The following is a 12,620-nucleotide window of genomic DNA, read 5'->3' on the forward strand; positions in this document are numbered from 1 at the left end:
GCCAGTCTATCCTAGCCAATTCATGTCTCATACCATCGAAGTTACCTTTCCTTAAGTTCAGGACCCTAGTCTCTGAATTAACACTGTCACTCTCCATCTTAATAAAGAATTCTACCATATTATGGTCACTCTTCCCCAAGGGGCCTTGCACAACAAGATTGCTAATTAGTCCTCTCTCATTACACAACACCCAGTCTAGGATGGCCAGCTCTCTAGTTGGTTCCTCGACATATTGGTCTAGAAAGCCATCCCTAATACACTCCAGCAAATCCTCCTCCACCACATTGCCACCAGCTTGGTTAACCCAATCTATATTAGATTAAAGTCGCCCATGATAACTGCTGTACCTTTATTGCACACATCCCTAATTTCTTGCTTGATGCCATCCCCAACTTCACTACTACTGTTTGGTGGTCTGTACACAACTCCCACTAGTGTTTTCTGCCCATTGGTATTCTGCAGCTGTACCCATACAGATTCCACATCATCCAAGCTAATGTCCTTTCTTACTATTGCGTTAATTTCCTCTTTAACCAGCAACGCTAACCCACCTCCTTTTCCTTTCTGTCTGTCCTTCCTGAATATTGTATAACCCTGGATGTTGAGTTCCCAGCCTTGGCCACCCTGGAGCCATGTCTCCGTAATCCCAATTATATCATAATCGTTAATGGCTGCCTGCGCAGTTATAATTCATCCACCTTATTACGAATACTCCTCGCATTGAGGCACATGCCATGTGTTTGCCCACTCACTCAACCTATTTAAATCGCCTTGCAGTGTCTTTGCATCCTCCTCACAACTCACAATCCCATCTAGTTTTGTGTCGTCAGCAAACTTGGAAATATTACATTTGGTTCCCTCATCCAAATCATTTATATATAATGTGAATAGTTGGAGCCCAAGCACTGATCCCTGTAGTACCCCACTAGTCACTGCTTGCCACCCCGAATAAGACCCGTTTATTCCTACTCTCTGTTTCCTTTCAGTTAACCAATTTTCAATCTGTGCCAATACATTACCCCAATCCTGTATATTACGTTGGAAAATAAGTTTTTCAATCAGTTATTAAACAAGCACTGGTTTAAAAATGATTTTTTTCAGGTGTAATATATTGTGTGACCTCTGGTGGATGCTATAATGTAGCACAGCTTATGCCTCCCTGACTTTTTGGAAAACGTATTATTATTTTTTTTTAAATCACCCTCATTCTCCAGTTATCCTAGGCCACACAATGGGCTAGATTTTCCCCAAGCAGATTTGTTTTAGGTAAGTTGAACAGAACCAGTTAACTAATTCTGGAAGGCCAAGATCAAAATAAATATGTCAAAAAAAAAAGCATGTTCATATGCATCATCACATTTGTTTTTTCTAAATTGATTATTTTGCCTTAAGGTATGACCTGAAACCAGTGATTAGATTATGGAAAGCATTCATACTACATAACTTGTTGTTTCATTCACAATTTTCCAAATGATCTGCATCTCTACTCTTCCAGCCACTACAAAATGCAAATAGTACCTATATCCTTCAATGAGATAGTATACTAACAGGGCTTATTTAACTTGGAGCAGAGAGAGATATATTGGAAGCATCAGAATAATATTAGGGGTACATCTATGCTAAACATTTGTAAACTGAAATGCTTTGCCTTGTTCCATGCATGACTGCAGATACTTGACTCTTTGGCCTGAGATACATGCCTTTTAATTGACTCATTAACTTTGCTGCTAAACAACCAAGCCATTGCCAGTTCTATGCGCCGTTCAATCTTAAAATCCTTTTACAGTTGTGCTTATATGCTGTCACACATGATTAACTTTCAGCAGCTTTCATACTGTATTTAACCAGCAACTGTATAATGTTTAGGGTGTTGCAATAGGTTACCTTATCTTCCGTAGTTTATTGTTGATCAGCTTAAACTTCTTTGCTTCTTGATGTTCTATGAAATCAAAATTGAGTTATTAGATGAGCCAGAATTTGAAATGATTCCAGAACTTTAAAGACGTAAAATACAGGTGCAACATCCTGAATCCGGAACTCCTAAAACCATAATTGTCCGAAAACCGGACATTTTGCGCATAGCTGATGGAGTCGTCCAGAATCCGGAATTATTGTCCGAAAACCAGCCATTTTTGAGGCGGCGAAGATGGCGACATCGGGCAGCGAGGGACGAGAAAACCAGTAAAAAGCGCAGCGCTGGTGGGGGGGGGGGGCAGGAATTTGCGGGCAGTGAGGAACGGAGGAGCGACGTGAATCGGCAAACGGCGAGGTCCAAATCTGGCAAAACCCAAAATCCGGCACGGATTTGGTCAAGGTTTCTGGATTTCAGACTATTGATTTTCTTGTCTGAAATCCGGAAAAACCCAAAATCCGGCACGGAATCAGTCCCAAGGATTCTAGATTTCGGACGTTGTACTTGTATCGATTTTTAATTTAAAGTGTCTATTTTACACCTACATGCACCACACATTTAACCTAAACTGCCCTTTCAGGTGACCAGTGACTGCCCATAATACTGCATATCTGCAGTAGATTTGAATGGGTCAAGTTGGGTTACAGCTGGTTTCCCTTTCTTGTCTGTTACTGTGGGAAATGGTTTGCTTCCATGTAGACTCAGATTGAGAACTAATTGAGGATAATTATTTAAATGGCCACTTGTTCCTGAGGTTGAACCATTGACCACTGAATTGGGAATTAAGTACAATTTGTGCTTCGGGCTCTTTGCACATTAGTTTAATTTTCTACAGATTAAATGTAGTAATATGATTTCATTTAGTGAAAACCAATTTCAGCATTTCTAACCACTATAGTTAGGATCTAAATAAAATAGTAACTGTCTCTTACAACTTACAATATTTTACAGCATTGGTCTTTATGATTTGAAGTAGGCATTACAGGACGAATTGTCCCAGCTAGCTTCAGTTTCTTTCGGCTGAAAGTGGTGTGACAAGATTTCACCAAAAGCTTCCAATTTTTTCACAAATGTTAAGCTAAATAAGTAGAAAAAAACACGCCCAGCATCAGCCCATTTACTGATAATTCTGGCGGTATGCCCTATATATTTACTAAAATGTTAAGTGACATACCTTTTGATTGAAACAAATGTTTTGCCTTCTATCTAAGGATTCCCTTTTGCTAGATGCTTTTCAAAATTTATTTATCTGGAATAATTTAAGACTAGTGTAATTATATGACCCTTTTGTATTTCAGATTTATTTCATTCTGAGCACTAAACGAGTATGAAAAACATAACAGTTGAGAAGCCTTTCAAAGTACCAGAGAGTTGTGAAGCTGCTTGGATTTGGGATACAAATACACTCTAGATAACTGAGATATATTGCCACAATCGCAGACTGCTCTAGTTGACAGTAGTGATTTAAATTGTCTTGAGCAATCACAGAGGAATAATCTGTGAACTTTGTGTTTGCTCTACTCTGCTCTACATGAATATTTAATTAATTTATACATTTACAAGTGAAGTAAAATTTGGTGCTTTGGAGAACAAATTAGACTTCTGATCTATAATGCTGCGGTTACCATTTAGTGGAGAATTATTGAGTTTGAATATTTTGCCTGAAAGTAAGGGTTAAGAAAAATTATAACTTGGAGATTTGCTAAATCATTTTCTTTCCTCCACCTCTTTAAAATGAAGCCAGAGAATTTGCTTCTAGCTAGTAAAATGAAGGGAGCAGCTGTGAAATTGGCAGATTTTGGATTGGCAATTGAAGTCCAAGGAGACCAGCAAGCATGGTTTGGTGAGTACATTGTAATATGAATTTTTGGTCACCTCCAGCTTGATGCTAGTTAACAGATCATATTAGTATACTTTTGCACACTTCTGATAAGTCATCAGTCAAGCAACCTCTGGGGATTTCTAAATATCCTTATGGCTTCTGCCCAAGCAAGTTTGGATGCCTGCAACAATCACCCTTTCAATCCAAGGACCAGTTAGTAAGGTGCCCAGTTCAGCAGTGGCTGTTCTCAAGGCTAGTGACCAAACCAATTTTGGTCATTTCCTTGTATCCAGAAGCTCGGGGCAATGGGGCAGGACACCACAGCAGGGTAATGCTAACAATTTGAAGGGGAGCGAAGTGGTGCCTATGGAAAATGAACATCAGCTAGCATTTCCCCCCCCACTTCCTAGCCTGAAGTTTTTTTCTGTTAGAAGAACAAAGAATTACAAACACACTGACCTGCAGTATAGGACACTCTCTCCAACCAGCCATAAGAATAGGACAAAGAACATAGGTAGTAATTTTTGCCTTTGGACAATAGTGTAAACCAGGTGATAATTGGCTCGGCTGCCCATTAAAAATCTCTCCCAATTTTCGATTCCATTGAAGATCAAAACGAAAATCAAGAGAGGTATTTAATGTTTGGTGAACCGATGTAGCCCATTTTATATAATAGTCCAAAGGCAAAATTACTCCATGGTATGTGAATTGGCACAACATATTGAGGCTCGGGATCCAAGTGATGGTGTCCGTTGTGCTAATATACAGCTATTGCAGTTGTCTGTTATAAATATTAATAGAGGGGAACAAATGAAATAATTTATCGTGACCGCAGTTTCTTTGCTGCCAATGTTTTGCATTTGTCACCAAGGTATTGGCATTTTGAATTTTTATCAGCTAAATGAGGAATGTGTTTTCCTTCTTTCTAACTTTTTTAAAAAATTTTGGTCAAGATCTGTGGAAACATGATGCAAAGCTGATGTGTAATGCCGATCAGTAAAACCTAGTTTAGATGATTATTGGATTCCAAGTAAATTTTGTTATCCAAATAATATTTGAGTTAATAGTTTGAAATGAATACCTTCTGTTTCCTGCAACATAGTAACCTGATATTCAAGGGAAAAATACAACTGTACAAGTACAAAGCTGTTTACTTTACTAAAATATAACATTTATTTGAAATCAACTCCTATTCTCATAATGCTTTGATAATCCGCAGGTTTTGCTGGTACACCAGGGTACCTCTCTCCTGAAGTATTAAGAAAAGATCCATATGGAAAGCCAGTGGACATGTGGGCTTGCGGTAAGTAAAGTGGCTTGTTTTTAATATATTCCATCAGCCATAGAGGACATTTCAGCCAATTTGCTTATGTACTCACCAGACATAAAGTTTTAAATATATATCTAGCGGGAATCCTTGGATAGCGATGAGAAATGGAAACCATGGCTCTTTTTCCTTCCCTACACCAAGAGCACTGAAGCCAATTGTAGTACTTCACCAACTGCTCAGGCTGAAATCGAGTATCTCAGCACAGACCAGGAATTAAGCGTAGAACTTTTTCGTTTATATGCTATTGTGTTAGGTCAAGCAGTGCCTTTTGGTACCAGGCCATTGAGGAACTGCTGTTTATTTTAATTAAAGCAGTTAACTAATTCATTAACTACTTTTGCTGGGAATCTTCTCTTCCTAATATTTGGTATTTGGGGACAGGAAGAGGATATGGCTGTTTTTTTTCCGTTTCCCTAGATTACAGGCACCAAGGCCAGTTGTAACATCCTAATTGCTGCCCGACATGAGATTGCAACATCTCAACCAGCTCAACATTGGCTCATTTTGTATTTCCAGATCAGTCTATCTTAGGTTTATTCTTATTAAACTTTCATCTGCTTTACTTCACCCATCCTATAAATTCACAATCAAACCTTCCCCATTCATGTTGCCTTACCACATCTCTTGGCATTCCCAACAAATATTGTTATATAGGTAGTCATCATCATAGGCAGTCCCTCGGAATCGAGGAAGACTTCCACTCTTAAAATGAGTTATTTGGTGGCTGAACAGTCCAACACAACAGCCACAAACCCTGTCACAGTTTGGACAGATATTCTTCGGGGAAAGGGGTTGGCACTGATTTACTACACGCTCCTTCCGCTGCCTGCGCCTGACCTCTTCATGCTCGCAGCGTTGAGATTCGAAGAGCTTAACGCCCTCCTGGATGCACTTTCTCCACCTAGGGCGGTCTTCGGCCAGGGTCTCCCAGGTGTCAGTGGTGATGCCGCACTTCAGGGAGGCTTTGAGGGTATCCTTGTAACGTTTCCGCTGCCCACCTTTGGCTCATTTGCCATGAAGGAAACATAGAAACATAGAAACATAGAAAATAGGTGCAGGAGCAGGCCATTCAGCCCTTCTAGCCTGCACCGCCATTCAATGAGTTCATGGCTGAACATGAAACTTCAGTACCCCCTTCCTGCTTTCTCGCCATAACCCTTGATCCCCCGAGTAGTAAGGACTTCATCTAACTCCCTTTTGAATATATTTAGTGAATTGGCCTCAACTACTTTCTGTGGTAGAGAATTCCACAGGTTCACCACTCTCTGGGTGAAGAAGTTTCTCCTCATCTCGGTCCTAAATGGCTTACCCCTTATCCTCAGACTGTGACCCCTGGTTCTGGACTTCCCCAACATTGGGAACATTCTTTCTGCATCTAACCTGTCTAAACCCGTCAGAATTTTAAACGTTTCTATGAGGTCCCCTCTCATTCTTCTGAACTCCAGTGAATACAATCCCAATTGATCCAATCTTTCTTGATAGGTCAGTCCCGCCATCCCGGGAATCAGTCTGGTGAACCTTCGCTGCACTCCCTCAATAGCAAGAATGTCCTTCCTCAAGTTAGGAGACCAAAACTGTACACAATACTCCAGGTGTGGCCTCACCAAGGCCCTGTACAACTGTAGCAACACCTCCCTGCCCCTGTATTCAAATCCCCTCGCTATGAAGGCCAACATGCCATTTGCTTTCTTAACCGCCTGCTGTACCTGCATGCCAACCTTCAATGACTGATGTACCATGACACCCAGGTCTCGTTGCACCTTCCCTTTTCCTAATCTGTCACCATTCAGATAATAGTCTGTCTCTCTGTTTTTACCACCAAAGTGGATAACCTCACATTTATCCACATTATACTTCATCTGCCATGCATTTGCCCACTCACCTAACCTATCCAAGTCACTCTGCAGCCTAATAGCATCCTCCTCGCAGCTCACACTGCCACCCAACTTAGTATCATCCGCAAATTTGGAGATACTGCATTTAATCCCCTCGTCTAAATCATTAATGTACAATGTAAACAGCTGGGGCCCCAGCACAGAACCTTGCGGCACTCCACTAGTCACTGCCTGCCATTCTGAAAAGTACCCGTTTACTCCTACTCTTTGCTTCCTGTCTGACAACCAGTTCTCAATCCACGTCAGCACACTACCCCCAATCCCATGTGCTTTAACTTGCTCCGCATAGAGCAATTGCTTAGGGAGTCTCTTGTCTGGCATGCAAACTAAGTGGCCTGCCCAGTGAAGCTGATCGAGTGTGGTTAGTGCTTCAATGCTGGGGATGTTGGCTAGAATAGACTGGCAGCGGATACTTAAAGGGTTGACGGTGGATAAGCATTTAAAGATCACATGGATGAACTTCAGCAATTGTACATCCCTGTCTGGAGTAAAAATAAAACTGGGAAGATGGCTCAACCATGGCTGACAAGGGAAATTAAGGATAGTGTTAAAACCAAGGAAGAGGCATATAAGTTGGCAAGAAAAAGCAACAAACCTGAGGACGGAGAAATTTAGAATTCAACAGAGGAGGACTAAGGGTTTAATTAAGAAGGGGAAAATAGAGTACGAGAGGAAACTTGCAGGGAACATAAAAACTGACTGCAAAAGCTTCTATAAATATGTGAAGAGAAAAAGATTAGTAAAGACAAACTTAGGTCCCTTGCAGTCGGATTCAGGTGAATTTATAATGGGGAACAAAGAAATGGCAGACCAATTGAACCAATACTTTGGTTCTGTCTTCACAAAGGAAGATACAAATAACCTTCCGAATGTACTAGGGGACAGTGGGTCTAGTGAGAATGAGGAACTGAAAGATATCCTTATTAGGCGGGAAATTATTTTAGGGAAATTGATTGGATTAAAGGCCGATAAATCCCCGGGTCCCGATAGTCTGCATCCCAGAGTACTTAAGGAAGTGGCCCTAGAAATCGTGGATGCATTGGTGATCATTTTCCAACAATCTTTCGACTCTGGATCAGTTCCTATGGACTGGAGGGTAGCTAATGTAACACCACTTTTTAAAAAAGGAGGGAGAGAGAAAGCGGGTAATTATAGACCGGTTAGCCTGACATTAGCTGTGGGGAAAATGTTGGAATCAATCTTTAAGGATGAAATAGCAGCTCATTTGGAAAGCAGTGACAGGATCGGACCGAGTCAGCATGGATTTATGAAAGGGAAATCATGCTTGACGAATCTTCTGGAATTTTTTGAAGATGTAACTAGTAGAGTGGACAAGGGAGAACCAGTGGATGTGGTGTATTTGGACTTTCAAAAGGCTTTTGACAAGGTCCCGCTCAAGAGATTAATGTAGAAAATTAAAGCGCATGGTATTGGGGTTAATGTACTGACGTGGATAGAGAACTGGTTGGCAGACAGGAAGCAGAGAGTCGGGATAAACGGGTCCTTTTCAAAATGGCAGGCAGTTACCAGTGGGGTGCCGCAGGACTCAGTGCTGGAACCCCAGCTCTTTACAATATACATTAACGATTTGGATGAAGAAATAGAGTGTAATATCTCCAAGTTTGCAGATGACACTAAACTGGGTGGCAGTGTGAGCTGTGAAGAGGACACTAAGAGGCTGCAGGTTGACTTGGACAGATTAGGTGAGTGGGCAAATACATGGCAGATGCAGTATAATGTGGATAAATGTGAGGTTATCCATTTTGGGGGCAAAAACACGAAGGCAGAATATTATCTGAATGGCGGCAGACTAGAAAAAGGGGAGGTGCAACGAGACCTGGGTGTCATGGTTCATCAGTCACTGAAAGTGGGCATGCTGCTACAGCAGGTGGTAAAGAAGGCAAATGGTATGTTGGCTTTCATAGCTAGGGGATTTGAATTTAGGAGCAGGGAGGTCTTACTGCAGTATTCAGGGCCTTGGTGAGGCCTCACGTGGAATATTGTGTTCAGTTTTGGTCTCCTAGTCTGAGGAAGGACGTTCTTGCTATTGAGGGAGTGCAGCGAAGGTTCACCAGACTGATTCCAGGGATGGCTGGTCTGTCATATGAGGAGAGACTGGATCAACTGGGCCTTTATTCACTGGAGTTTAGAAGGATGCGAGGGGATCTCATGGAAACATAGAGGATTCTGACGGGACTGGACAGGTTAGATGCGGGAAGAATATTCTCGTTGTTGGGGAAGTCCAGAACCAGGGACATAGTCTTAGGATAAGGGGTAGGCCATTTAGGACTAAGATGAGGAGAAACTTCTTCACTCAGAGAGTTGTTGACCTGTGAAATTCCCTGCCGCAGAGAGTTGTTGATGCCAGTTCATTGCATATATTCAAGAGGGTGTTAGATAAGACCCTTACGGTTAAGGGGATCAAGGGGAATGGAGAGAAAACAGGAAAGGGGTACTGAAGGAATGATCAGCCATGATCTTATTGAATGGCGGTGCAGGCTCGAAGGGCCAAATGGCCTACTCCTGCACCTATTTTCTATGTTTCTATGTTAGCTTGGGCGAGGACACTGATGTTGGTGCGTCTGTCCTCCCAGGGGATTTGCAGGATCTTGCAGAGACATAGTTGGTGATATATCTCCAGCGACTTGATGTGTTTTCTGTACATCGTCCCTGCTTCTGATCCATACAGGAGGGAAAGTATTACAACAGCCCTGTAGATCCTGAGCTTGGTGGTAGTTTTGAGGGCCCGGTCCTCGAACACTCTTTTCCTCAGGCGGCCAAAGGCTGCACTGGCACACTGGAGGTGATGTTGAATCTCCGCATCAATGTGTGCCTTTGTTGACAAGAGGCTTCCGAGGTATGGGAAGTGGTCCATGTTGTCGAGGGCCACGCCATGGATCTTGATGACTGGGGGGCAGTGCTGTGCGGCGAGGACAGGCTGGTGGAAGACCTTTGTCTTACGGATGTTAAGCATAAGGCCCATACTTTCATATGCCTCGGTGAATACATCAGCTATATCCTGGAGTTCAACCTAAGAATGTGCGCAGATGCAGGCGTTGTCCACGTACTGCAGTTCAACGACAGAGGGGGGTTTGGGTGATCTTGGACTTGGCTTGGAGGCACATAGGTTAAACAGCTTCTCACTGGTTCTGTAGTTTAATTTTACTCCAGCGGGGAGCTTGTTGACAATGAGGTGGAGCATGACAGCAAGGAAGATTGAGAGGAGGGTTGGAGCGATGTCGCAGCCCTGTTTGACCCCAGTCCAGACGTGGAATGGGTCTGTAGTGGATCCGCTGGTAAGGATTACGGCTTGCATGTCGTCGTGGAGCAGGCGAAGGATGTTGAAAGACTTTTGGGGGCATTCAAAACGGAGGAGGACACTCCATAGACCCTCACGGTCGACAGTGTCAAAGGCCTTTGTAAGATTAAAAAAGGCCATGTATAAGGGCTGGCGCTGCTCCCTGCATTTTTCCTGCAACTGTTGCACTGCAAAGATCATGTCCATTGTTCCCTGTAGGGGACGAAATCCGCACTGTGACTCCGGGAGGAGCTTCTCGGCCACAGGGAGAAGACGGTTGTGGAGAACTCCAGCAACAACCTTCCCTGCGGTTGATAGCAGGGAGAGTCCCCTGTAGTTGCCGCAGTCGGATTTGTTCCCCTTTTTAAAAATGGACACGATCACTGCATCTCTGAGATCTCCCGGCATGCTCTCCTCCCTCCAAATGAGAGAGATGAGGTCATGTATCCGCGCCAATAGTGCCTCACCGCCATATTTTAGCACCTCAGCAGGAATTCAATCCGCACTGGTGGCCTTGTTATTCTTGAGCTGTTTTATGGCTTTGCCTACCTCGTGCAACGTTGGAGTTTCACTGAGTTGGTGGCGTGTTGCATGCTGCGGGATGGAGTCGAGAACACTCGAGTCAAAGGCAGAGTCTCGATTGAGGAGATCTTCAAAGTGCTCCTTCCAGCGGGCCCTGACAGCCTCGGTGTCCTTGATGACTGTTTCCCCATTCCTGGCCAGGGCCTTTGGAGTTTGTAGGTAGTACCCACCTACTGGTCAATGCAGATACTGCAAGTGTTGTAGTAATTGTATTTGCATTGGTGTGATGCTTGTGCAGGATTTTACTGTGAAATGCTAATTTGGCTTTATTTTCCAAACGCTCTAATTCCCCACTTTACTCTTGCCTCTAATCAGCAGCACCAGAGTGACAATAAGAATAAGAGAAATGCTCAAAAGTTGATAAAGCAAATTAGTACTAATCATAAAATGTCTTGCAAGGTACTTAGGGGAAGCTAATTTCGTAAGTCCTCTTTGCAAACACTATTCAATTTATGCTTGAAGCGCTAAAGCTCCAGTGAAATATTGTTTTATGCATTCCAGCAATCTACATGGAAATCATTGAATAAATTGGTTTCTTCTCCCATTTCATAATCATAATTTAGATCAGAGTTTAATAATATCAACAAGCAATGTTTCTTCAGTACATGTATAACATCCCGAAACCGGAAACCTCGGGACTGAGGCCATTCCGGTTTTTGGGTTTTTCCAGATTTCGGAGAAGAAATCCGACGTCCTGAATCTGGAAACCCTTGGGCCAACTTTTGGATATTTCCGGATTTCGGAGAAAAAAATCCGACGTCCCAAATTCGGAAACCTCATGGACAATTTTCTGGTATTTCTGGATTTCGGAGACAAACCGATGTCCCAAATCCGGAAACACTCGGGCCGAATTTCGGGTATTTCCGGATATCGGAGCATCACATCCGACATCCCAAATCCAGCAACTTCAAGGACGGGCCGTGCTAGTTTGCATATTTTTTTGGAAAAATGTATGTACAGCTTAAAGGAACGTTTTCGGGAAATATTTCTGGATTCCGGACGACTCTTCGGACAATTCCAGCTTTTAGAACTCCGGATTTTGAAAGTTCTACCTGTACTAAATATATGATAGGACAGGACAGTTAATTTAACAGGTAGCCTTGTTAAATGTTGTGCTTTATTTATCAAGTGGCTTTGATCTCAATCCTTTTTAATTACTTCTTTTGCAATAGTTTCACTTAATTTCCAGTGTTTGAGTTCTCTAGGTGGTATCCAAACTGGGGGTTAGACTTTCCACTTCACATCGCCCATCTATGGCCAGTATATTGCCCAAAACGGACCTCTATCACCCATTTTGAGGAAAAAGTGGAAACTAGGCCAGAAATATCACCGGAAAAATAAGCCCCCAAGTTTCGGCTCACTTCGCCGAACTAATCGCCGATCTGATCGCCTACACAAGGCCCATCCCAACTTTCGGCAAATCACCATCACAAGGCCGGGCTGATTTAAGGCCGAAAACATCGCTGTGAAATAGTTGCTTTTCCCGGGCTTTACAGAAGGAAATGGGCACTACGGGCACCATTTTGAAGATCGGAGGAAGGGGGGAGACAGCGAAAGAATCGTGCTTAGATGGTTGTGAGTGATTTATGGGTCCTGTTTAGATAGATCTACTCAGATTTTTAATTATATTTAATTTTACAAATAGTAGCCTAGTGGATTAGGCATTTTTTAGTGAAAAGTTCATTTATACCTAGTGAAAATAATTATTTAAAGTGAAGGAGACCTAGTGTTAGACTGGGGCTGGAATCGATCGAGTAGTTTAATAGATTCACATTCTTTCG

General features: G+C 42.6%; 1 protein-coding gene across 4 annotated transcripts in view; it reads left to right on the plus strand.

Annotated features, from left to right (window-relative positions):
• The window catches only part of LOC139245448 (calcium/calmodulin-dependent protein kinase type II subunit delta), a 539,947-nt gene that overhangs the window by 368,370 nt on the left and 158,957 nt on the right, over positions 1 to 12,620 (plus strand). For all 4 annotated transcript variants that reach the window (XM_070871166.1, XM_070871168.1, XM_070871167.1 and 1 more), the window contains exons 7-8: positions 3,653 to 3,755; positions 4,954 to 5,037. In XM_070871166.1, coding sequence (XP_070727267.1) covers positions 3,653 to 3,755; positions 4,954 to 5,037 — 187 coding nt within the window. The remainder of the gene's footprint in view (positions 1 to 3,652; positions 3,756 to 4,953; positions 5,038 to 12,620) is intronic.

The sequence above is a fragment of the Pristiophorus japonicus genome, chromosome 2 (genome assembly GCF_044704955.1).
Source record: "Pristiophorus japonicus isolate sPriJap1 chromosome 2, sPriJap1.hap1, whole genome shotgun sequence".
Classification (NCBI taxonomy): Eukaryota; Metazoa; Chordata; class Chondrichthyes; family Pristiophoridae; genus Pristiophorus; species Pristiophorus japonicus.